The sequence below is a fragment of the Scyliorhinus canicula genome, chromosome 1 (genome assembly GCF_902713615.1).
Source record: "Scyliorhinus canicula chromosome 1, sScyCan1.1, whole genome shotgun sequence".
NCBI lineage: Eukaryota > Metazoa > Chordata > Chondrichthyes > Carcharhiniformes > Scyliorhinidae > Scyliorhinus > Scyliorhinus canicula.
In genome coordinates this window covers 80,075,963-80,100,093 of record NC_052146.1, presented here as the reverse complement: position 1 = coordinate 80,100,093, position 24,131 = coordinate 80,075,963, and the positions used below count along the sequence as shown (strand labels likewise).

The following is a 24,131-nucleotide window of genomic DNA, read 5'->3' as shown; positions in this document are numbered from 1 at the left end:
AAGGCCTTTTGAATTCTGGATAAATTACATTTGTCGCATTTGCAGTCCATTATCTCTTCAGAAATCAATTACGAATTTACTGCAACAGATTTACCCACATGAAGGAGTAGGGATTTGGATGACTGAAAGGAGTGCCCAGGCAAGAAATTAATTAGAAACAGTGAGGACTTCATGATGTTCTAGCACGACCATCACCCTTACCTTCATTGATCATTTCACCAAGGTTAGGCTGACTGTATACCTTGGCCACTCGGTACACCATCAGTGCATTCTTGGGGCTGACGAGGTCAGTGCGCAAAGCTCGATTCAGAAAGCTTTGGAAGAGCTTTGTGAACATCAGCAGGTTTTCCTGCACAAATGATGCCCTGTGACACAGAAGAATGGTTAGGAGTAGGATATAATGGAATAACCCCAATGGTTTCAGTTTGTGACTTGAAAACAGAGATACCCTCCAAACTCAATGTTTCCACAAAGATAGCTGTCATTCTCAACAAATTGCACAGTAGTCCATGACCACTTTGGTCATTGTACCGTTAGCTCTTCAACTGAAGAACTGGTTTTAATCCCATTTCCAAATATCCTTTGTCAATACATATCCAATTTCTTTTTAAAATAATATTCCAATCTCTTCATCAAAGCTCCCACATTCTAATAAGGAATTTGATCTAATGTCCACATTTGCTCTAGCACTCATAATTCTCCACCTGTATCCCTTTCTTACTGACTCACCATCCACTGGGAACATCTTTTCACCTCTCAAAAACCTGACTAATTTTGAACACCTCTATTAGATCCCACCTTAATAGGTATTGCAAGGTCACTTACATTTTATTTGGCAGAGAGAGGGGGAAGCACAGAGGAAAGAGTGAATCTGAGGAATTACCAAGGCTGACAATGGCACAGGAAATTAAAATGAGATCTTGGCAGTTTGGGACTAAAGCGTAATAATCTCAGTCAGTATCAAACAGTGAAACGAGTACTCATTCAATAACATTGAAAATACAAAAAATAAGGTTGATTGTAGAAACGCCCTCTATATAAAACGCAACAAAGATCCAAATCCCTTTCCATGACTCCCATTAAAGATAGGTCTAACGTTTTAATCTCATTCCATTTCTAGAATCCAACCAGATCAAGCCATCTTCCATTCACTATCTTAAAATACATAAATTGCATCAGGAAAACAGAACATTCAACCTAATTCGTCCACATAAGCATTTACCATCCTGGTATGCAAACAGCTTCATTTATATTAACCTACAGTTCCCACATCTCTTGGCAAAAACCTGGTTCACCAAACCACTTCACTTCCACAGTACAGAACTCAAAATATATCTTTATCCTCACTCCTGATAGGTCAAAGGCTAATTGGCAAGGACAAATTTGGTATACTCTGGGCAATGCAGGATACAATACCGTAAGAAAATTAGAGTTTATTGTTCTGAGCAAGACTAACGGAAGATAATTGCTTCTATTGGAAAAAGGAGCGATGGGGAACACCGTCCAGATCTCTCAAATGGTAAGCATGGATAATATAAATATAAAGGAAGCTGTTTTACATGGTTGTGAGCAAAGCAGTGGACAATACACATTGAAGTGGCAATGACTCGAAGTTCGAAGGCTTTGTTCATTTACATTTGTACACTATAATCTCACTCTACTATATCTAGGACTTCCATGTGATTTACCATTTGTCTGGCACACTGCGGTCCACAGATTCAATCATGTTGGGTAGTTTCTCTGCTGCGTATCTCCATGGCTGCAGATAGCTGAGCCATGTTTCTAAAACCTGCAGGGAAAAAATGATTAACAAAGTAACATGGAAGCAGGTTAAAATCAGAACCTCCTATCCAAGTGGCCATTTGTGAGCAAAAAAAAACTTGACAGCACAATTAGAAATTTTGTTCCTTCAGCTAAATTGTGTCCGAAGATTACAAAAGATTAATCAGAATTATACTATAACTACATGGCAACGCACTGGCAAAATAGTAAGAAAGGATCAGCATTGCTCCAGATAGCATACAGGGAACAGCTGAGGGGCCTCAGCTATTAACAATCTATATTTGACAAAGTATCAAAGTTTGGTGATGCCACTAAACTAGGTGGAAAGATGAACTGTGGGAAGGACAGAGACTTCAAAAGATATAGACAGGTTAGGTGAATGGGCAACAAAATGGCAGATGGCATATAATGTAAGGTAGTGGAATTATTCAATTTGGTTATAAGAATAAAAATAGTAGAATTTTTAAAAAGGTATGAGACTAGCAAGTATTGATAGTCAAAGAGACTAGTGTGCTTGTACAAGTCACACATGCATTTCCGGAAAGCACTTAAGGATTGGATTGGATTTGTTTATTGTCACGTGTACCGAGGTACAGTGAAAAGTATTTTTCTGCGAGCAGCTCAACACATCATTTAGTACATGGGAAGAAAAAGGAATAAAAGAAAATACATAATAGGGCAACACAAGATATACAATGCAACTACATAAGCACTGGCATCGGATGAAGCATACAGGGTGTAGTGTTAATGAGGTCAGTCCATAAGAGGGTCATTTAGGAGTTTGGTGACAGTGGGGAAGAAGCTGTTTTTGAGTCTGTTCGTCCGTGTTCTCAGACTTCTGTATCTCCTGCCCGATGGAAGAAGTTGGAAGAGTGAGTAAGCCGAGTGGTAGGGATCTTTGATTATGCTGCCCGCTTTCCTCAGGCAGCGGGAGGTGTAGATGGAGTCAACGGATGGGAGGCAGGTTTGTGTGATGGACGGGGCGGTGTTCACGACTCTCTATAGTTTCTTGCGGTCCTGGGCCGAGCAGTTGCCATACCAGGCTGTGATGCAGCCCGATAGGATGCTTTCTATGGTGCATCTGTAAAAGTTGGTAAGGGTTAATGTGGACATGCCAAATTTCCTTAGTTTCCTGAGGAAGTATAGGAGCTGTTGCGCTTTCCTGGTGGTAGCGTCGACGTGGGTGGACCAGGACAGATTTTTGGAGATGTGCACCCCTAGGAATTTGAAACTGCTAACCATCTCCACCTCGGCCCCGTTGATGCTGACAGGGGTGTGTACAGTACTTTGCTTCCTGAAGTCAATGACCAGCTCTTTAGTTTTACTGGCACCGAGGGTGAGATTGTTGTCGCTACACCACTCCACTAGGTTCTCTATCTCCCTCCTGTATTCTGACTCGTCATTATTTGAGATCCGGCCCACTATGATCGTACCGTCAGCAAACTTGTAGATGGGAGTTGGAACAAAGTTTTGCCATGTAGTCGTGTGTGTACAGGGAGTAGAGTAGGGGGCTAAGTACGCAGCCTTGCGAACACCGGTATTGAGGACTATTGCGGAGGAGGTGTTGGTGTTCATTCTTACTGATTGTGGTCTGTTGGTCAGAAAACCGAGGATCTAGTTGCAGAGTGGAGAGCCAAGTCCTAGGTTTTGGAGCTTTGATATGAGCTTGGCTGGGATTATGATGTTGAAGGCGGAGCTGTAGTCAATAAATAGGAGTCTGATGTAGGAGTCCTTTTCGTGATGCTCTAGGGATGAGTGTAGGGCCAGGGAAATGGCGTCTGATGTGGACTGGTTGCAACGGTATGCAAATTGCAGTCGATCAAGGCATTCTGGGAGTATGGAGGTGATGCGCTTCATGATCAACCTCTCGAAGCACTTCATTACGACTGAAGTCAGGGCCACCGGACAGTAGTCATTGAGGCACGTTGCCTGGTTCTTCTTTGGTACCGGTATGATGGTGGTCTTCTTGAAGCAGGTGGGGACCTCGGTGTGGAGTAGGGACATGTTAAAGATGTCTGCGAATACCTCTCCCAGCTGGTCCGCGCAGGCTCCGAGTGCATGACCAGCGATCCCGGCCGGACCCGTCGCCTTCCGATGGTTCACTTTCAGGAAGGCCGATCTGACTTCGGAAGCTGTGATGGTGGGTATGGGTGAATTATGGGCTGCTGGAGCACTCGACAGCGGATTGTTGGTTACCTGCTCGAACCGGGCATAGAATGCATTGAGTTCATCGGGGAGGGGTGCGCTGCTAATTGCATTTATTGCAAGGGGATTTGAGTATAAAAATAACAAGGTTTGCTACAATTGTACATGGGTTTAGTGAAGCCACATCTGGAATATTGTGCGCAGTTTAGGTCAGCACATTCACGAAAGGACACACTTACATTGATTCCCTAGGTTGGTCCCTGGGATGAGGGGATTGTCCCATCTTGAGAGGCTGAGTAAATTGGGTTTATATTCTCTGGAATTTAGAAATTTGAGGTGATCTCATTGTCACATGCAAAATTTTGAAGAGCCTTGATAGGTGGACAAAGGGATTGTTTCCGCTGGTTGGGGGAATCTAAAACCCAGTCTCTGGATAAGGGGTCGATCATTTAGGTTGAGAAGAGGAGAAATGTTTTCACTCAAAGGGGTTTGAGTCCTTGGAATTCTCAACCCCAGAGGGCTTTGGAAACTCCACTGTTGAATATATTTAAGGCTGGGATAGACAGATGTTTGGTCTCTCAGGGAATTAAGGATATGGGGAGTGGGTGGGAAAATGGAGTTGAAACCCAAGATTAGCCAGGATCGTATTGAATGGCGGAGCAGCTCAACAGGCCAAGTGGTGTACTCCTGCTCCTCGTTCTTAAATTGGTTGCAGTACACTAAACACACAAGGATTACATTGTGGTCTGTTAGAAAAGCAAAAGTTCACAAATGTTTTAATGATGTTCTGATACATCCAAATTCCAGACACTGGGATACATTTCGGATTTGATCAAGGCTACCACTTGTTTTACAATATTGGACAGGGTTTAAGGAGGGTCTTTGAGATGGAGAGGCAGGGGGCCAGAGGCAATACAGGTTCACGGAGTTTAAGCAGTTGAAGGCATGACCACTAATGGTGGTGATAGGTGGGGAGGAGAGGGTGAAGAGCCCAGAGGAGTTAAGGGTTCACAGAATGTTGTAAGACTGGAGGAAACTTCCGAAATGAGAAGAGATTTAAAGATGAGGATGAGAATTTTTAATTTGACCTTGTTTAAACATATTGTAAGATTCTGTCAGTCAATCCCTCGCCTTTCAATAATCTCACCGAATGCCTGTAAATGCCGACCAGTGTGAAATTCACTTCCCAGCATCAGAACATGGCAAAGTTCGAACTTTGGCAAACATCTATGAAATCTGATGCTAGTTACTGTGATTTTAGAAGGAGAACATAGTTCCTTTGTATAAATGCTATTCTATGCGGTACACAGTAAAAGAAAAAGTGCTAGATTGTAACATACAGCTCGAAAGGAGGCATCCAGGGGCCAGTGATTGAAACATTGCTGCAGGAATACATAAAGCTTCTGCTGAAAAAAGCACGAGATCACCGCCCTGCAAGAAAATCAGAACAAATTACTTGCTTTAAAAAAAAAAAAAATCGGTCACAGCCTTTTGTTTTTACAAGTTCGGTGGGGGGGGGGGGGGGGGGGGGGGGGTTATTCATTGTATTCATTTATTTTATTTTTTTTACAAGTTCGGGGGGGGGGGGGGGGGGGGGGGTTATTTGATAAAATTTTACAGGAAAAAAATTCAGAACTTTGGACTGATGGAGACTCCATAATTTCTGACATCGGAAAGCTTCACGTTCATCCAACAGGTTCCATTGGAGGAGCGTGTACGAGGGCCAAAGGGACCCAAAACCATTTCCTCCATTTTTGTCAGCAGCAAACAAGGTAAGAGAAAATGGTGGGTTGCGAAGGTCGGCCGGCGTGTGATGCAAAGGTTGGCTGGTTGGTAAAAATGGGTGCCCGGAAAAAAAGTTTGAAGAACACTGCTTGACAGCATCGCCTGCTGTAATTCAACCTGCGATGTTGCAATGCAACCTCCTACATTGAGGGCAAAAGATTACCCACATCACACTGAACCCAAACACTAAAACATTTCCTCCTATAAATGTATTATCATTATTGATAACAGACACACTCACTTCAGAGGTTCACGTAGCCACTTCTCAGGGCAACAAGGAATGAACAAGGGTCAGCCTGGTCACCCACATCCTGACAATGAATAAAAATGATCAAAGCCAAACATGGGGAAGCCATTTGCTTGATGACTCTCATCCTTTCAATAAACCTAACCACCATCCTTCGAATATTCTAATTTACCTAGCAAAGCTCATCCATCCAGTCTCCCAACTCTCCCACTATAACCCATCCTTCTGGCCCTCTCACATCACAGCCAAGCTCACTTCAGCACGAGATATTTCCCCCTCACCCAGCCTGGCTCCAAATGTTTGTCCCTTTGAGGAAAGTCATCTTTCAGACTATCAACTTAACATTTAATTTTCAAGGAATTAAATTTAAATATTCTGATTAATGTTCCTGATGAATTTCAAGGAATATTCTGGATGTACTGTCCAAAATATTTATCATCATGCACCCCTCAATATGAGATCACTACTCTTGCGACCATTGAGCTTCCCCAGATCTCTTCAGTACATCTCCTTTGCATTTAGATTAGTCTTATTGCTCTCCTCTGTCCTGCTTTGGAATTTCACAGATGTTTTTGGTGAACGAACCTCCCCACGTGTGGCCCCAACCAGTGCCCAGCATTAACTGACAACACTCTACGGATATATTCCACCAGCAGCTCTTCAATTATTTCTTCACACAAAGTGGTAACACCACCGATTTCCTGTTCTAGCCCATTCAGCATCTACGTGATCTGGTTCTGTTCCAAAACTGACATTTATATACCATCTCAGGATTTTTAATACAAAACTTAATATTCAGTCAGCATGTTTTCTGAAATGATACTTGCATATTATTCTGAACATTAGAATTAGGAGCAGGATTAGGCAATTCTGCCCCTCGAGCCTGCTCTGCCACTTAATACAATCATGGCTGACCTCATATCCGCCTCATTTCCACTTTCCTGCCCATTCTCCATAAGCCTTCAACTGAAATTTACTCAATGTGCGGCATCCACCCCACTCTGGGGTAATGAATTCCACAGATTCAAGACCCTTTGAGAGAAGTAATTTCTCCTAATCTCGGTTTTAAATCTGTTACCCCCTTATCCGAAAACTATGACCCCTCGTTCGAAATTGCCCCACAAGAAGAAACATCTGCTCTACATCTACTTTGTTAATATCTTTTATCATCTTATATATCTCAATTAGATCTCTCTCATTCTTCTAAATTCAAGGGAGTACAGGCCTCAACTGAGTGATCGCTCTTCATATAACAAACCCCCTAATGTCTGGAATCAATCTAGTGACCCTCCTCTGAACCGCCTCTAATGCATCCTCAAATAAGGGGACCAAAACTGCACATTGTACTCCAGGTGCGGTCTCACCAATGCCTTGTACCAGTTGCAGCAACAGTTCCTACTTTTATACTCTGTTCCTTTAGCTATAAAGGCCAAAATTCCATTTGCTCCAATTATAAGCTCAATACAGCTTTTCTTTGCTCCCTTGTTGATTCTTCTTCAATATCTTCGACCAATGTCTTACTTCAACATTTTGACCCTGTTTATTGTCACCACTGTAACCCAGTTCTGTTCCCTCCCTGTATTATTTCTCTAATCTATTTCTATACTCCTCCAATTCATTTAAGGTTGTGTGGTAAGTTGCCACCATGTCTTTAGCACATTTGAGAAAGGACTGGTAGGAAATGGACTCAATTTACGACCAGTTGAGCGGAGGATGAATCCTTCAGGTTCTTTTGACAGATGGGGCCAGGTACTTGCGGTATTACTGCAACATCAGCAGGAGGAATGACAGCACTGCGTAGCCAGACCCCTCAATGCGGCCATAATGTGGCCACAGCATGGATAAAACAATTGGTTGACCAACAGGAAGCAGAGAGCAGGGATAAATGGATCCGTTTTAGATTAGCAAGCTGTATCAATGACTTGGATGAAGGGACCAAATGTATGGCAGCTAAATTTGCTGATGACACCAAGATAGGTAGGAGAGTAAGTTGCCAAGAGGAGATAGAGTCTGCAATGGGATACCAGCAGGTTAAGTGAGCAGCCACAAATTTTGCAGAGTTTGAGAGTAAATGTAAACCTGTTCACTTTGGTAAGAATAGAAAAGCAGTATACTGTTTAAATGGAGAAAGACTGCAGAACTGTGTCCTGGTATACGAATTACAAAGTTGGCATGCAGGTGTTACAAGTGACTAGGAAGGTAAATAGAATATTTATTACAAGGGGAATGGAATATAGAAGTAGGGAAGTTTTACAGCTGCTTTACAGGGCCTTGATGTGACCACATCTAGAATACGGTGTGCAGTTTTGGTCTCTATTCAAGATAATTGTTGAACAGGCAGTCTAGAGGAGATTCACTTATTCCAGGGATGAAGGGCTTACCCTTTGAAGAAAGGTTGAACAGATACCCGACAAGAATCTTGAGGGGACTTGACAGGTTGGGTGCTGAGAGGATGTTTCTTCTTGTGGAAGAGACAGAAATGAGCAAAATAAGAGGCCTCCCTTTTAAGACAGATGAGAAGTTCTTTCTCCCAAAGGGTCACTGGTGTGGGGAATGAAATGAAATGAAATGAAACTAGCTTATTGTCACGAGTAGGCTTCAATTAAGTTACTGTGAAAAGCCCCTAGTCGCCACATTCCGGCACCTGCCTGGGGAGGCTGGTACGGGAATCGAACCGTGCTGCTGGCCTGCTTTAAAAGCCAGTGATTTAGCCGAGTGAGCTAAACCAGCCGCTTGCTCTTCCGGGGAATGCTCTTCCCCGGAAAGTGGTGGAGGCTAGGTTTTTAATTTATTCAAGGCAGAGTTAGACAGATTTTTGTACAGCAAGTGAGTCAAGGAGCAGACAGGAGATTGGACTCGAGACCACAAGCAGATCAGGAATGATCTTATTGAATGTTGGAGTAGGCTCAAAGGGCTAAACTGCCCACTCCTGCTCCGATGTTCCTAGCCATGGAAAGCAACAAGGTGAAGGCCAATTCTCCCCAGTGCATGCCATTTATACAGCATAGTCAGGGCATCCAAAAACACTTTACATGCAAAGGAACATAGTAGCCAAGGTCCTTCAGGTAGCGAGGTAAATGACCAGGTAACTGATTTGTGGGTGACATTAAGTGAGGTCGTTATGTTAGTCCACAACTCTGAGAACTCCCTGCTTTTCTACCAGGATACCTAATGTCCACCTGAATTGGGCCTTGGTGTAATGACAATGCAGCACTCTCTCAGCATAGCATCGATCAGCTGAAGTCCTGGAATCAAGCTGGATTTGGGACTAGGAGTGCTACCATCTGAAATGAGGCATGCTACATGTCTATCCTGGTGCTCATACACAAAAGTCAAATGGAAGCTTGTCGAGCTGGGAGCTTGGAAACTAAACTTTGCAGTGAAGCAAATTAGAGAAAAAGTATTCAAAATACTCCAGGTCAGAGAGTTGGAGGGAAGCAGGGACTGAATTCAAGCTTTCAAATTCAGTGCAAGGTTAGTGAGCTCCAATTCAGCAGTAACAGGATTTAGTAGGAAATGTTTGCACAGAATTTTAAAGGGAAATTTTATTTAATCTTTGATGTACTTGACTTGAGCATTATGAAGCAACTTAACAGTTTTGAGATTAAAGTTGCAACAAGTTGTGTGTTTGATGAACCTGTTTGGAGGGAATTTTACTTTGCATCTAATCAATGCTGTACCTGGTCAAAGTATTTCAAGGGGCAGTGTGGAGCATTTAAGATGTAGGGGGGCCCCTATGTTGGGATAGCTTGATGCTGGCACTGGGGAGGCAGTGGCGTAGTGGTATCATCACTGGACTAGTAATCCCGAGACCCAGGGTAATGCTCCGGGGGTCTGGGTTTGAATCCCACCAAGGCAGATGGTGACATTAGAATTCAATAAAAAAATCTGGAAGTAAAAGTCTGATGACCATGAAACCATTGTCGATTGTTGTTGTTCTTTTTCTTCTTGGGCAATCCCTCAGTGTCGAGGGCGACTTGTTTCCAGTCCAGGGAGGTGGGTTCTGCAGTGGCTGAATATTCCAATCCTGGATCTGCAGACTCTGCCATAGGTTTGGCAGGTGGTGCTTGATGAAGTGGGTCAGTAGGATGCTCTGGATTAAACACTCTTTCTGCCTCCACATGCTTCACCCCTACGATGCCCGGGGAGATTGGTGCCTTTGCAGATGCTTTTTCCCCAGTTTGTGCATTGTAAGGCAAGCACTTCCCACGTGTTGATGGGGGTGTTGCATTTATTTAGGGAGGTTTTCAGAGTGTACTTGTAGTATTTCCCCTGCCCTCCTAGTGATTACTTGCTATTGCGGAGCTCATAGTAGAGCATTTGTGAGAATCTAGTGTTGGGCATGCAGGCAATGCGACCCACCCATGAGCATGACCAGTGCCTCAATACTGGGGATATTTACCTGGGAGAGGATGCTCAGGTTGGTAGCCTATCGTGCTAGTGGAGTTGCAGGCTTTTGCGGAAGCAACATTGGTGATATCTCTCTAGGGATTTAAGGTGTCTGGTGTACATTGTCCATGTTTCTGATGCATACAGGAGGGTGGGAGACATAGTGGCAGGAGTGGGAAATTTAGTCTGACGCCCATTTTCTCATATGCCCCGGTGAATGCGTTGACCATGGTTTGTAGCTCAGCCTCTGAACGTGCGAACACACAGGCGTAATCTGCATATTGCAGCTTGTGACAGAGGTTGGGGTCATCTTGCTTCTGGCCTGGGAGCGTCGGAGGTAATAATAATAATTGCTTATTGTCACAAGTAGGCTTTAATGAAGTTACTGTGAAAAGCCCCTAGTCGCCACATTCCGGTATCTGTTGGGAGGCCGGTACGGGAATTGAACCCACGCTGCTGCCTTGTTCTGCATTACAAGCCAGCTGTTTAGCCCACTGTGCTAAACCAGCTCCTACAGGTTGAACAGTTTCCAGCTTGTAAAATCCATCTCGTTTACTAATGTCCTTTGGAGAAGGAAATCTGTTATCCTTACCTGGTCTGGCCTACATGTGACTCCAGACCCACAGAAATGTGGTTGACTCTTAATTGCCCTCTGAAAGGCTGGGGAAATAGGAATGGGCAACAAATGCTCACATCCCATGAACAAATAACAAAAACAGGTTCCACAGGAACAGAAGGTCATTTAGTCTCTTGATTATATTCCTCAATTCAATGAGATCGCAGAATAATGCAGCACAAAAGAAAACCTTCGGCCCATCGGGTCTGTACAAACGCATGAAAAACACTTGACCTGTCTGTCTAATCCCATTTGCCAGCACTTGGCCCATAGCCTTGAATGTTAAGACGTGCCAAGTGCTTATCCAGGTATTTTTTAAAAGGATGTGAGGCAACCTGCCTCTACCATCCTCCCAGGCAGTGCATCCCAGACAGTCACCACCCTCTGGGTTTTTCCTCAAATCCCCCATAAACCTCTTGCCCCTTACCTTGAACTGTTTCCCCTCATTACTGGCCCTTCAACTAAGGGCAACAGCTGCTACCTATCCACACCCCAGCAGATCATGGCTGCTGTGTCACCAAATTCCATACACCTGACTTTGTCCCATATCTATTCGCTGTTTTGAAACTGACTTTTCTTTTAAAATAGACAATGTGTGCTGTAAAATCTGGCCATCGAAGATCATCTAATCTGATCAGCGAATTCAAAAACTGCCATCCTGTCTCGCAAGGACAAAAAGATGTATGGCATATCAAGACGTGCCAACTACCCATTATCCTGGGACCATCCAAAAGGAGGTCCTGATTTGAATGGGTCTTTCTGAAGCTAAAGGTGGTGATTGTCTGAATACCTCCCTCCAGATGAATGTCTTCAAACAATAAACCAGGTTGTGGCTAATCAACGTCAGACCAACACAATATTCGGGAAAGGGAACGGAGAGAAGCCACACATGGTAGGGGCAGCCGCGTTGGTCTCCCTTTTTAATCTTTAAGCCTTGTCAGCAGAGTCATACAGCAGCAGCAGAAAGACAGTAACATCTATGCCTTAAGAACTGGAGACTAACATTGTATAGGTCTCCAAGCCTGTTCCTTTTCAGGTCCACCAATACTGCAAACTACTGGCACAGAGACAACAGCAACCAGCTTTGTGACCTTCAGAAAGTCCATCTCTTCAAGAGAATCCTGAAAACCACCTCGGCACGTGACTGGCTATTGAATTTACTTAAACTGCACTCAAGGGATAATGATGTCCTTTCCATCAGGCCTGTGAAGTATGTTTTGTGGAACAGGATAATCGTGGGCATTATCAATTATTACTTTTGGTTATAACTTTTACAAGTGCACTAACTGTAAATCTATCATGTGTGAATTCTATCAAGCACTAGAATTCAGCTTGAGCGTGTGAATATGTATTTCAACCCCTGGGACACTAGCTGTTGGTTATTCAAATTGCCCACACATATGTTTAAAAATATTCACATTTCTTCTCAAAGCTTACTTATTACAGACAGTAGGGGAAGAGAATAAAGATTGCACTAGTTCTGCTTCACCCTGTTTGTAACACAGATTAAAAATTTCCAATTGATCTAGCATCAATTGCTGTTCACAGAAGAGTTCCGAACTTCTGCCACCTTTTCCTATTTCGAATCCTGATATATTGGGCTCTAATTTGTGGACTATGCCCTCAGTTCGAGACTCACCAACCACCTAAAATAGTTCCTCTCCATCTACCCTATCTGTTCCCCCGATTATCCTGGTTGGCACTTCTGCTTCACAACACCAGGGATCTGGGTTCAATTTTGGCTTTGGGTGGCTGTCTGTGTGGAGTTTGCGCAGTCCAAAGATGTGCAGTTAGGGTGGACTGGCCTTGGTAAATTACCCCTTACTTACCCCTTTGTGTCCTGGGGTGTACAGGTTAGGTTACGGGGATAGGGCAGGGAGTTGGCCGAGGTAGGGTGCTCTTTCGAAGGGTCGGTGCAGACTTGACGGGCCAACTTGTCTCCTCCTGCACCGTAGGGATTCTAATGATTTAATTCTCTGGAAACTTTGATCAAATCACCCCATGATCGTCTAATATCCAGGTAGTGAAATCCCAGTTTGTTTAACCCTTCTTTATAATTTAATACTTGGGAATCGAGGTATCATTGTGGTAAATGTGTGCACCACTTCTGAGCTTTAAGATGTAGTGCCCAGGATTGCTCACAGTACTCGAGACATGGTTTAATCAGGATTTTGTACAGATGAGGCATGACTTCAACCCCCTTGTACTTTATTCCTCTAGATATAAAGGCAGCATTCCGATAGTCTAGATTATTTTCTGAACTTGTTAATAGTCTCTATGTACCCGTCTCACTGGACCTCCACTGTGTGTAGCTTTTCACCATTTAGAAAGTACCTTTTCAGTTCCTAAGCAGATGACGTCAATCCATTTGCCACAGTTTGGTCCATTCACTTATAAGTTTATAACATTTCTTAGTAATTTTGTGCTTCCATCTACATTGCTCTCAAGTCAATCTACCATTATGTTATTTGAAAATGTGGAAAGGTGACTTTCTATTCCACTTTCGCAGTTGATAATGAATGCAGTAACTATTTGGCCCTCAACACAGATCTTGCAGGATGCAACTGGTCACATGCTGCCATATAGAGTACCTGCCCATTACACTACCCTCTGTCTCCATTTTTTGCCCATCAGAAATGTCAACAAACACAAAACTCAGAAAAGCAGGCAGCTCACCTCTTGAATTCCTCCAGTGGACTCCCAGTGTGAGAATGAGTTGATGGTGAGGGTAAGGCTTGCTCCTGCTTTGTGCTGCTGGAGAAACAGTGAAGGTGCTTGACCAGCAGCCTCACCATTAGTACATGCTCCTCTGTTGGAGTGAAGGGTTCCTATCAAATGTAGAACAGATGTTAGAAAATGCAAAGCACACAGGGGAAGAATTCAATGTTAAAACATTGTGTAGAGGTAAATTTGACTGAGTGAACTGGCTGCACTCACATCTACTCTGGGTAGAGCTAACAGAATTAAACTAAAATGAAACAATAGCATAGTTTATACCCACTTTAGTTTATGCAACAAGTACATTTCCAGGACCACAGACTTTCCTCTCTCCTAGTCACTTTTTAGTAGCTTGACTTGCTTTTCTGGGAAATGAGACAAAACCTGGGTGCCATCCACCCATAGCATCGTCTGTTCAAGCATCACCCCACCCAAACAAATTCCATGGATCGTGTCGAAAATAATGCACGGCTCCCAAATGTGATAATGATGCCTGCGGAGGGGCGCGAGGTCAAGGTAGTGGTGGCCACGGATGCAGAGAAAGCCTTTGATCGGGTGGAGTGGATGTTCTGGGAAGGTTCGGGTTCAGACAGGGATTCGTGGATTGAGTCCGGTTGCTTTATCAGGCACCTGTGGCAAAAGCAAGGACCAAACTGGTCCGGTCAGAGTATTCTAGCCTGTGCAGGGCAACAAGGCACGGGTGCCCATTCTCCCCACTACTGTTTGGCCTGGCCACATAGCCTTTGGCAATAGCGCTGAGGGCATTGAACATTTGGCTGGGGATAGGGAGTGGGTGGGGTGGAGCACAGGGTCTCGCTCTATGTGGACGATTTGCTCCTGTATATAACAGGCCCATTGCAGGAATTATGGGAATACAGGAGGAATTTGGCCGGTTCTCAGGCTACAAACTAAACATGAGCAACAGAAAGATCAACAGCAATATCTTCGCGTTCAGGCAAGCGGGCAGGAAAGGAGACTGAAGGAGATGCCGTTCAAAATGGTGGGAAGGAGTTTTAGGTATCTGGGGATTCAGCTGCCAAGGGACTGGGGTCAGCTCCATAAATTAAATTTGGGCAGAGAGATTGACCAAATGAAAGGGGACTTCCATAGGTCGGGCGTGCTCCCGTTGTCATTGGCGGGGAGGGACAGACTGTGAAAATAACAGTCCTCCCGAGATTGCTGTTTGTGTTTCAGTGTCTCCCAATCTTTAACCCAAGGCATTTTTTCGGAAAATGAACGTGGCGATCTTGGGTTTTAGATGGGTTGGGAAGTCCCGAGGATGAAGAAGGTCCTTCTTGAGCGGGGAGGGAGGCTTGGCCCTTCTGAACTTTATTAATTACTGCTGGGCGGCTAATATTTTGATGGTTAGGAAGTGGATAGTGGCGGCATCTTGCAAGAGCAGGAGTCTGGAGGCTCTGTTAACGACATCTCTGCCATTCTCGCCGGCTCGGTACTCCACAAGCCCAGTAATAGTGGTAGCACTGAGCATGTGGGGGCAACAGAGGCAGCATACGAGACTGGAGAGGGCATGGTGTGGTCACCGATCTGTGATAACCATCGGTTTGCTCCTGAGGGGTTGGATGGGGGCTTTAGGACGTGGCAGTGGGCAGGGATTGAGAGATTTGGGGATCTCTTCATTGAGGAGGGTTTCCCGAGCCTGGAGGGGCTAGAGGAGGAGTTTGAGTTACTGGGTGGGAACGGATTCCGGCAGGTTCCAAGCTTCCCTCGCCTCCCACTAAGGGGACTACAGGATAAGGTGATGTCAAAAACAGGGATTGGGGAGGGGAGGGTCTTGGAAATATATAAGGAATTGATGGAGTGGGAAGGTGCCCCAATCAGGGAGGTGAAGAGGAAGTGGGAAGACGGGTTGGGGGGTGGGGGAAGAGTTGGAAGTTGGGCTATGGGAGAAGACCCTGAAAAGAATCAATGCATCCTCATCATGTGCCGGGCTTAGCCTAATCTAGTTCAAAGTGATCCACAGGGCTCACATGACTGTGGCCCAGATGAGTAGTTTTTTGAGGAGTTGGAGGACAGGTGTGGGAGGTGTGGGGGAAGTCCGGCGAATCATGTACATATATTTTGGGCTTGCCCGAAGCAGAGGGGATTTTGGCAGGGATTCTCAGATGTCATGTCAGAGGTCCTGGAATAGAGGGTGACTCAGAGTCCAGAGGTGGCAATATTTGGAGTGTCGGAAGATCCGGGACTCCAGGGGGAGAAGAGACGCAGACGTTTCGACCTTAGCCTCTCTGGTGGCCTGGAGACAGGTTTTGCTGGGATGGAGGGACACGGAGCCTCCAAAGTCGGGGGTGTGGATCAGTGACATGGCAGAGTTTCTCAGGCTAGAGAAGATTAAGTTTGCCTCAAGGGGTTCAATACAGGGGTTTGCTCGGAGATGGCAGCCATTCACCAACTTCTTTAAGGAAAACTGACCGTCAGCAGAAGATGGGGAGGTGGGGGGCATGGAAGTGGATAATAAGGGCAGGGAATCTAATATATGGGTAGCTAGGAGTTAGGGTGGGGGAAGTTGGGCATGTTACTTTTTTTTTTGCGTGTGTCGGACCGTTCTGTTACTTAGAATGTTAATATGTTAATATTATAAATGCCTCAATAAAATGTTTCCTAAAAAAAATAATGCATCAACCCGGTCATCCAGTCCAGGGGAACCTAGATTCCCCTCCTGGCTCTGTAGACTTGATGGATTTTGACCAAGGTGACGGTCAGGCCATGACCTCTGATATGACATCTGAGAATCCCTGCCAAGGATTGGAGGTAAAACAAAACAGGCAAGCCTAGGTTTCTGCTCCTAGTTGCGATGTTGTGGCTTGTGTGTGGATAGTGGGAACATCTAGTGAGGAAAAGGCTGTGATTTCATCTTGCAAGTGAATGGCTAACATTCACTCTGTGTAGACTCTCACATGGAACCCTACCCCCAAGAATCAGTGTTTTCAGGGAAAGAGGACTATAAAGATAAGGAAATCCAACTGAAGTCAAAAATGGGAAAACATATCGGAAAGGGGATTAAGCCCAAGTGAGTTACAACCTTCAGGGGGTCTGGGTGGGGAAGGTTAGTGCAATTCTTAACTGCAAAGCATCCAGTAGCAGAGTGTGCCACACTGCTGACTGGGAAAGGGAATATATCTGGCAAAACATAAGCAGCCTAGATGGCAGTGAAGACAGGCAGCAATAATAACGATACCAGAGACAACACTGAATCGAATACCAAACGCCAAGTGACTTGGGATCACATCATGTCTCATATGTACGACTCGAATTATGTCAGGACAACTGCCTTCCCTCCCCTCCATGATCTGTCGGCTTCCATGCTGTTTGCACCTTCACAGCATTCTCTAGTTGAGCAGAGAGGGACGAGGCTAGAATTTGCTGCGCTCTGTAATTCCTGAGCAGAGCAACAATCAGGAGCAACATGAATGTGGAGCTCATCCCCCGACATACCACTTTGACTCAGCATTTTGGCAGATTTCTCTATTACCAGGCCCACTACAGCAGCCAAGTCTCAAAGCTCAGGTTATGGCCTCAGAAATAAAAAATACTAACAATCCATTACCCAGGTTATCTGGTAAGCCCCATATAACATTACACTCCATGATGGCTGCTGTTCTTAGTGTTACCTGGGAAATGGCCAATCCTTTTCTGTAGGAGATGGGTCATCGTTTCAATTGTACCACAAGCAGGAAATCCTCGTGTGAAATCACAACAAATATTCCCACATGATAACAAACCATCCACCCGAAAAATAAAGTCACAAAGAGACACTGAACTGATGCAAAAACATGCAGGCCACAGGATTTGTCTTGGATGAACAATATGGATGAACAAAGGGAATAAGGTCAGATCTGCAACAGATTGCTACAATTCACTGAACTCTGTTCTTGATGATCAGAACTCATGATCTTTCATGTACAAAAATGACAATAGGTTTAGAGCTTCCTCCTTCTAAAACTTACTACTGGCACTAACAACTCGTAGCCAGCCTTTGGCACCCTTCCCATCTTGAGCATCAGAACATGCATCATGCAGGCATGTATGATGCAGGGTGTACACTGGCATCTCCAAACAGGAGCATGGGGAGGACAGACAGGAACAGCCAAATTAGAAACACAGGATTTCGCCCATCTACCCTTTTCTTATCAATAGCCTTCCAACTCCATCCAAGAAAAATGCCTGATTGAAGCATCTACAATAGAAGAGCACCATCACACCACAAAGAAAGCCACATGGTAAATGGGAAATTAAACCAAGGCAACTTACAAATCAAATCATGCCATGTAAATAGTGCAATACAAATCCTGGTTAAATAAAAATCATTAATCTTCAAAATCTTATTGTCAAAGTTCTTTCCATTAAATAAAAAAATCTCTTAGCTTGATGTTTCTCGCCGCATCTGGTAAGTTTCTCTTCCAGATATTTGTCCTAGTTTGTCTTCCCAAGTTACAATCCCCGATATAGCCCCATGTACATAGCTCTTTGAAGGTAGCAGCACGTATTGAGAGTGGCTAGCAAAGCAAGTGTTATCTGGGGCTTCATAATGAGGTAGAATCCAAAAGCAGGGAAGTTATGCTGAACCTGGTTAGGTCCCAGCTGGATGACCATACTTTAGGAAGGATGGGAGGGTCCTTGTGAGAATACAGAGGAGATTTACCAGAATAGCTCCGGGGGTGGGGGGAGGATTTCGTTACAAGGTTAGGTTGGAGAAGCTGAGGTTGCCTAGAGATACAAAGGGGTGAGGGGAAGATTTTTCAAATACAAACACAACGAATTGTAATGACCTGGAACTCGCTGCCCAAGAACCTGGGTGAAAGTGAAGACGACCAATGATTTCAAAAGGAAATTTGATGGGCACTTGAGGGAAATCTGCAGGGGGATGGGAAGGACTGGATTGTTCTAAAGAGCCTATGGGCCGAATAGATTCTTCCTGCGTGTGTTGACTATGACTTTGTCTGTCAACTATTCAAAACCAACTACACCCTAATGTTTCTTGATTGGTGCGGGCATCTATTTGTCCACAGGACGCGGGCATCATTGGCTAGGCCATCCCGAATTGCCCTCGCGAAGACAGTGGTGAGCTGCCTTCTTGAACTGCTGCAGCTCACCATTGCCTGCAATGTTACGTTGTTAGGGATGGAGCTTCAAAATTTTGATCCAGCAATGGTGAAGGAATGATGACAAAGTTCCAAGTCAGGTTGGTGTGTGGTTTGGAGAAGAATTGGCAGGTGATGGCCTTTCAATGCAACTGCTGTCCTTGACCTTCCAGGTGAAAGAATTTGAAAGGTGCTGTTGAACAAACATGGTCTTAAAATCCCTGCTCTTCAGAATTCTGCCATGGGAACTTGTACATCCCCTTGGTTGGGAATAGCATTAACATTTTGGCTGACTTTCTACGATCCCAAGTCTCCGGTGCTGCTCTGCTCCTCAGCATTGCAATCTGCACTATATACCTGTACTTCTGAAGAGGTTATACCATTTGGCCTCACACCTAAAGATGGGCTCTGGATCACCTCTCATGACCAACTGTGCCCCCTTTCTCTTTCCAATTACTCAGGACTTTCACCCAGTGCACTACTGCCCTTTCTTTATAACACCCTTAGTCATCAAATGCAACTTTCCTTCAGGATTCACTCCCATCTGCTTCGTAATTGAGTTTGAGACTGGAGAGTTCTTGTTCCCCTTGCCCGAGTCCAACAACTAGAGTGAGCAACATGAGGAAAGCTAGAGTTTTGGACTGAGAGTCAACCGAAGAGGTCAACTGTTCTCATTGCCTGGTGTCCAAGCACCACACACACCAGTGTATGCACATCTTCAGTTAAGAGCCCCAACACAGGACAACTAATTTTCCTAAATAAAGCAGAAAATTTAAATCACTGGCCGTAGAACAGCCACTGACTGACACTATCTAGTTACCACGCTTTCTGGGTTTTACCATGTGGCTGACAAGATTAAACAGAGACACCAAAAATGAAAATAAAAAGGTACTTGGTAAGTGTGGAAGGTGCCATGGCCAGGCAGTGGCGATGCAGTGCTGTACTGAGTACTGCAGATACCCAGGCGGTACTGTAGCACCTCCAACTGAGAGTTAGCATCCGAGAACAAGACAACACAGAGGGAAATCATTCATCCAGAGAGAGAGAAAAAAATTATAAACACAGCAAATCGACTTTTAAACATTCATCACTAACCACATTCAATATACACAAATGCACATATTTAACCCCTTTACTGCCAAACGGCAGTTTACAAATTTTTTTTTTGTTAAGGCATGTTACAAAAGTACTATTAAAAGAGATCGCCAGATTGAACATACTTTTAAAAACTTTACAGCTATTGAATTGCAATGGAATTGGAGAAATCTATCATTGCAGCAGGAACCAGATGACTGAAGGCCATAGTTGGCAGGTTGGAATGATGTCCGATTACCAGACAACACTACTGTAAATCCCTAACGATATGGTCTTAAAAGTGAGTGAATTCATTGTGACTCAAAATGGAAGCTTTGTAAGACTAATTATTACTGCCTTGAGGCAGTAACTGCATCTGCTACATGAATTGGAATCAGAGCCAACTCTGTGCAACATCCAGTTCAGCCAAAGTTCCTCTATGTATCAAGCATTTCCAGGGCGGGGACAGCATGGATTAGATACAGATTGACATTACTCTGGGGTGGTGCAGGGTTTCACTTTAAAATTCATCACTGAAAGATATTCCTTGCCAAAAATATAAGTTGTCTTTGTTCAGAGTGTTTCATGAACAGTCTTACAGCCATACCCATGCCCATGCCCCATGGTTAATTTGCAAATGTCTTGCTGTGCACGGAGATCCCGGTACTGGTTATGGGGCATTCTGTGGTCTCACTGACAAGCCTCAGGTCAAACTGAAACCGCAAAGTGCCTTTGCGTATAGCATGACTAATGACTTGTTGGGCAAGAGAGAGATAACTTTTGTCTGTCTAAACAGTGCTGTATCTGCCCTGGCACCATTTGTTACAGACAAAGATGTCTCAAATTCAAAAGTTCCATTCTCTAGCATGAACACCTTGAGGAGTCTGAAGAGAAACGTTTTAAAGAGTTACCACACAGTCTTGAGCTTTCCATTTCCAGACGGTGGGAATTAGTGGTCAGTGCTGGATAAGTATTGGATGGCAGTAAAGGGGATAAACCATTTCGGAATACAAATATCAAACACAATGCGATAGTACACTACACAAACATGGTCAACTTACTACCAATTCTTAAACATACATGTTTAGTCAACGTACCATTACCAAAGTCAGAGACTGCCCAGGTGTAAAAAAAAAGCAAGCAGTAGTGTTGTCACTGGGTTTTCAGTGCAGTATCTCATTGGGTTTGTGAAATTTTCAGGTACATGTTTTCAGTTCAACTGGGCACATTAAGTAAACCGAGTCACAACACTGCAATAGGTTATATTGTGTCAACCCTTCTTGAGTCCTGAAAGGTGCTCAGTTTCCAAAGTGCAAGCCTCATTTTTGCCCTACGTATGAAAAACTAAACATTCGACCATTTTAGTGCCCAGTAATTGGTGCACTCGATGGTGGGTCAGCTGGATACTGTTTAATGCAGGCCTGCCAAGCTGTCACCTCAACCCATCAGACAGGTGAGGCTGCTGACAATTTGCAATTGCTTTTTGAAATGCTCAATTTGAAAGAGAGGCAGAGAACAACCATCACCATCATCTTAAACAATAGCGGACTGAGGGAAACCTTCTTCCTCAAAAGGGTTAACACTGGTTAATTGGTCTAATAAAGTGAATACCTGCGGCCCTGGCTTGCAATGCCATGGATGCACAAGACAGTCAGAATCAGAGCGGAGACCATGAAGATGATGAGGAGGGAATAAAAATAGAAAATAATGTAGAGGCATAATGCACATGCACCCAAAGCATCAACATGAACTGCAAAGCTGAAGCAGAGCTCTAAAGTGTGGCCAAATGACCTGGTCACCTCAGATTCAAAACCTCCACCCAATACAACAGCTACACTAGGAAGCGGTGCCACAGTGGTCATGTCACCAATGCTCTGGGGGCAAGTTAGAATCCCACCACGGCAGTTGATGGAACCAAAATGTAGTTAACAAATAAAAAGCTAGTTTGGTAATAATGACCATAAAACCATTGCCAATTGCCGTAAAAGCCCATTTTGTTCAACAATGTCCTGTAGGGAAGGACATCTGCTGTCCTTACCTGGTCTGGCCTACTTGTGACTCCAGACCCACAGCAATGTGGTTGACTGTTAAATGCCCTCCGAAATGGCCGAACGAACCACTCAGGTGCATCAACTAGGATAAAAGCAAATTACTGCGGATGCTTTGACAAAGAGTCGTCGGACTCGAAACGTTAGCTCTTTTCTCTCCCCACAGATGCTGCCAGACTTGCTGAGATTTTCCAGCATTTTCTCTTTTGTTTCAGTTGCATCAACTGCTGCAAGCCTACCAAAAGGAATAAACCTAGACCGACCACTCAGCATCAACCTAGGGACCGGAAGTGACAACGGCAAATCCAGCCCTGGCAACACTGTAAAATCCTCTGGGGACTTGTCCAAAATTTGGGAGAGCTGTTTCGGAGACCTGTGAAGCAGCAGCCTGACGTTGTCTGCAAAGTATTATTCCGGGCGTATGAATATGGGAAACACCACCACCACCATGCCGAGACATGTTCTGTCCCAACAGGGTGGCAGCGCAGGTGGTATCCAGTCAGGCAGGAGTTGCCCTGGGAGTCTTCAACACAGAAACTTGAAACACAAGTTTCATGGCATCAGGTCAAACATGGTCAAGGAAACTGCCTGATTGCCGCCTACCCATCTACTGCCCCGCCCCTCCTTCACTCTACCATTACCAAACTGGGATCAACCTGGTTCAATGAGGAGTGCAGGAGGGCATGCCAGGAGAAGCACCAGGCATATCTATAAATGAGGTGCCAATTTGATAAAGCTACAAAATAGGACTACTTGCAAGTCAAACAATGTAAGAAGCAAATGATACACTGAGCTAAGTGATCCCATCATCAATGGATCAGCTCCAAACTCTACAGTCCTGCCACATCAAGTTATGAATTGTGGTGGACAATTAAATAACGGAGAAGGAGGCTCCACAAATATCCCCATCCTCAATTATGGGGAAGCCCAGAACAACAGCGCAAAAGACAAGACTGAAGCATTTGCAACAATTTTCAGCCCAAGTGCCGAGTGGATGGTCCGTCTGTCTTCTCCCAAGCATCGCAGATGTCAGTCTTCAGCCAATTTGATTCACTCCAGCATTTTCTTGATGTCATGTGAAGGCACTGGATACTGCAAAGGCTATGAGCTCTGATAATATTCCGGCAATAGTACTGAAGGCTTGTACTCCAGAACTTGCTGCATCCCAAGCTGCTCCTGTACAGCTACAACGCTGGCATCTACCCAGCAAAGTGAAAAATTGTCCAGTTATGTCCTGCACACAAAAACGCAGGACAAATCTAATCCAGCCAATTACCGTCCCATCAGTCTACTCTCGGATCATCCGCAAACGATGGGTCGTTGACAGTACTACCAAATGGCGGTACTCAGCAATAACCTGCTGATACTCAGTTTGGGCTCCGCCAGGGCCACTCAGCTCCTGACCTCATTACAGCATTGGTCCAAATATGGACAAAAGAGCTGACTGCCAGAGGTAAGGGGAGTGACTGCTCTTGACATCAAGGCAGCATTTGACCGAGTTTATGGCATCAAGGAGTCGTAGTAAAATGGAGTCAATGGGAATCAGGGGAAACTTCGCTGATTGGAGGCATATCTGGCACTAAAAAAGGTGGTTATGGTTGTCGGAGGTCAATCATGTCTGTCGCAGGACATCATTGTAGGAGTTCCTCAGGCTACTGTCCAAGCGCTAACCATCTTTAGTTGCTTAATCAATGACCTTTGTTGTTGAAAATACGGAAAAATGTGTCATTTGAAACATGGAAGTCTGGCAATATCTGGTCTGAGAGAAACCCCAGAGGATACAAGGAAAGATCCCATGAAGGGTTCATAGCAGCTACAAAGAGCAGGATTATAAAATGCAGATTCTTTCTCTCAAGCAGGCTTATCAAACACACAGGATTCTTGTATTAAGCTAAAAACAGTGGTTCACACCTTCATTGAAATTAACTGTCTTAGTAAACAGCTGGAAAGGAAAGGATGAGGTTCAGTTGAATTTGGTGTCAATTCTAGGTGTGAAATTCTACTAACATCAAGTAAATTCAAAGAAAATTGGAGACTATTTGTCTATGAGAAACAATTTAAAGTCAAAATCAAAGGCAAAGTTATCATAGATATCATAGAATTTACAGTGCAGAAGGAGGCCATTCGGCCCATCGAGTCTGCACCGGCTCTTGGAAAGAGCACCCTACCCAAGGTCAACACCTCCACCTTATCCCCATAACCCAGTAACCCCACCCAACACTAAGGGC

General features: G+C 44.4%; 1 protein-coding gene across 4 annotated transcripts in view; it reads right to left on the bottom strand.

Moving 5' to 3' along the window:
• The window catches only part of smpd4 (sphingomyelin phosphodiesterase 4), a 76,292-nt gene that overhangs the window by 19,203 nt on the left and 32,958 nt on the right, over positions 1-24,131 (bottom strand). Inside the window, exons 10-15 of one of the 4 annotated variants that reach the window (XM_038793840.1) lie at positions 21,467-21,478; positions 19,674-19,766; positions 13,641-13,792; positions 5,268-5,358; positions 1,689-1,789; positions 202-365 (exon numbers count right to left, since the gene is read on the bottom strand). In XM_038793840.1, the coding sequence (XP_038649768.1) occupies positions 202-365; positions 1,689-1,789; positions 5,268-5,358; positions 13,641-13,792; positions 19,674-19,766; positions 21,467-21,478 (613 nt within the window). The remainder of the gene's footprint in view (positions 1-201; positions 366-1,688; positions 1,790-5,267; positions 5,359-13,640; positions 13,793-19,673; positions 19,767-21,466; positions 21,479-24,131) is intronic. The other 3 variants (XM_038793849.1, XM_038793857.1, XM_038793867.1) reach the window with 3 other exon arrangements.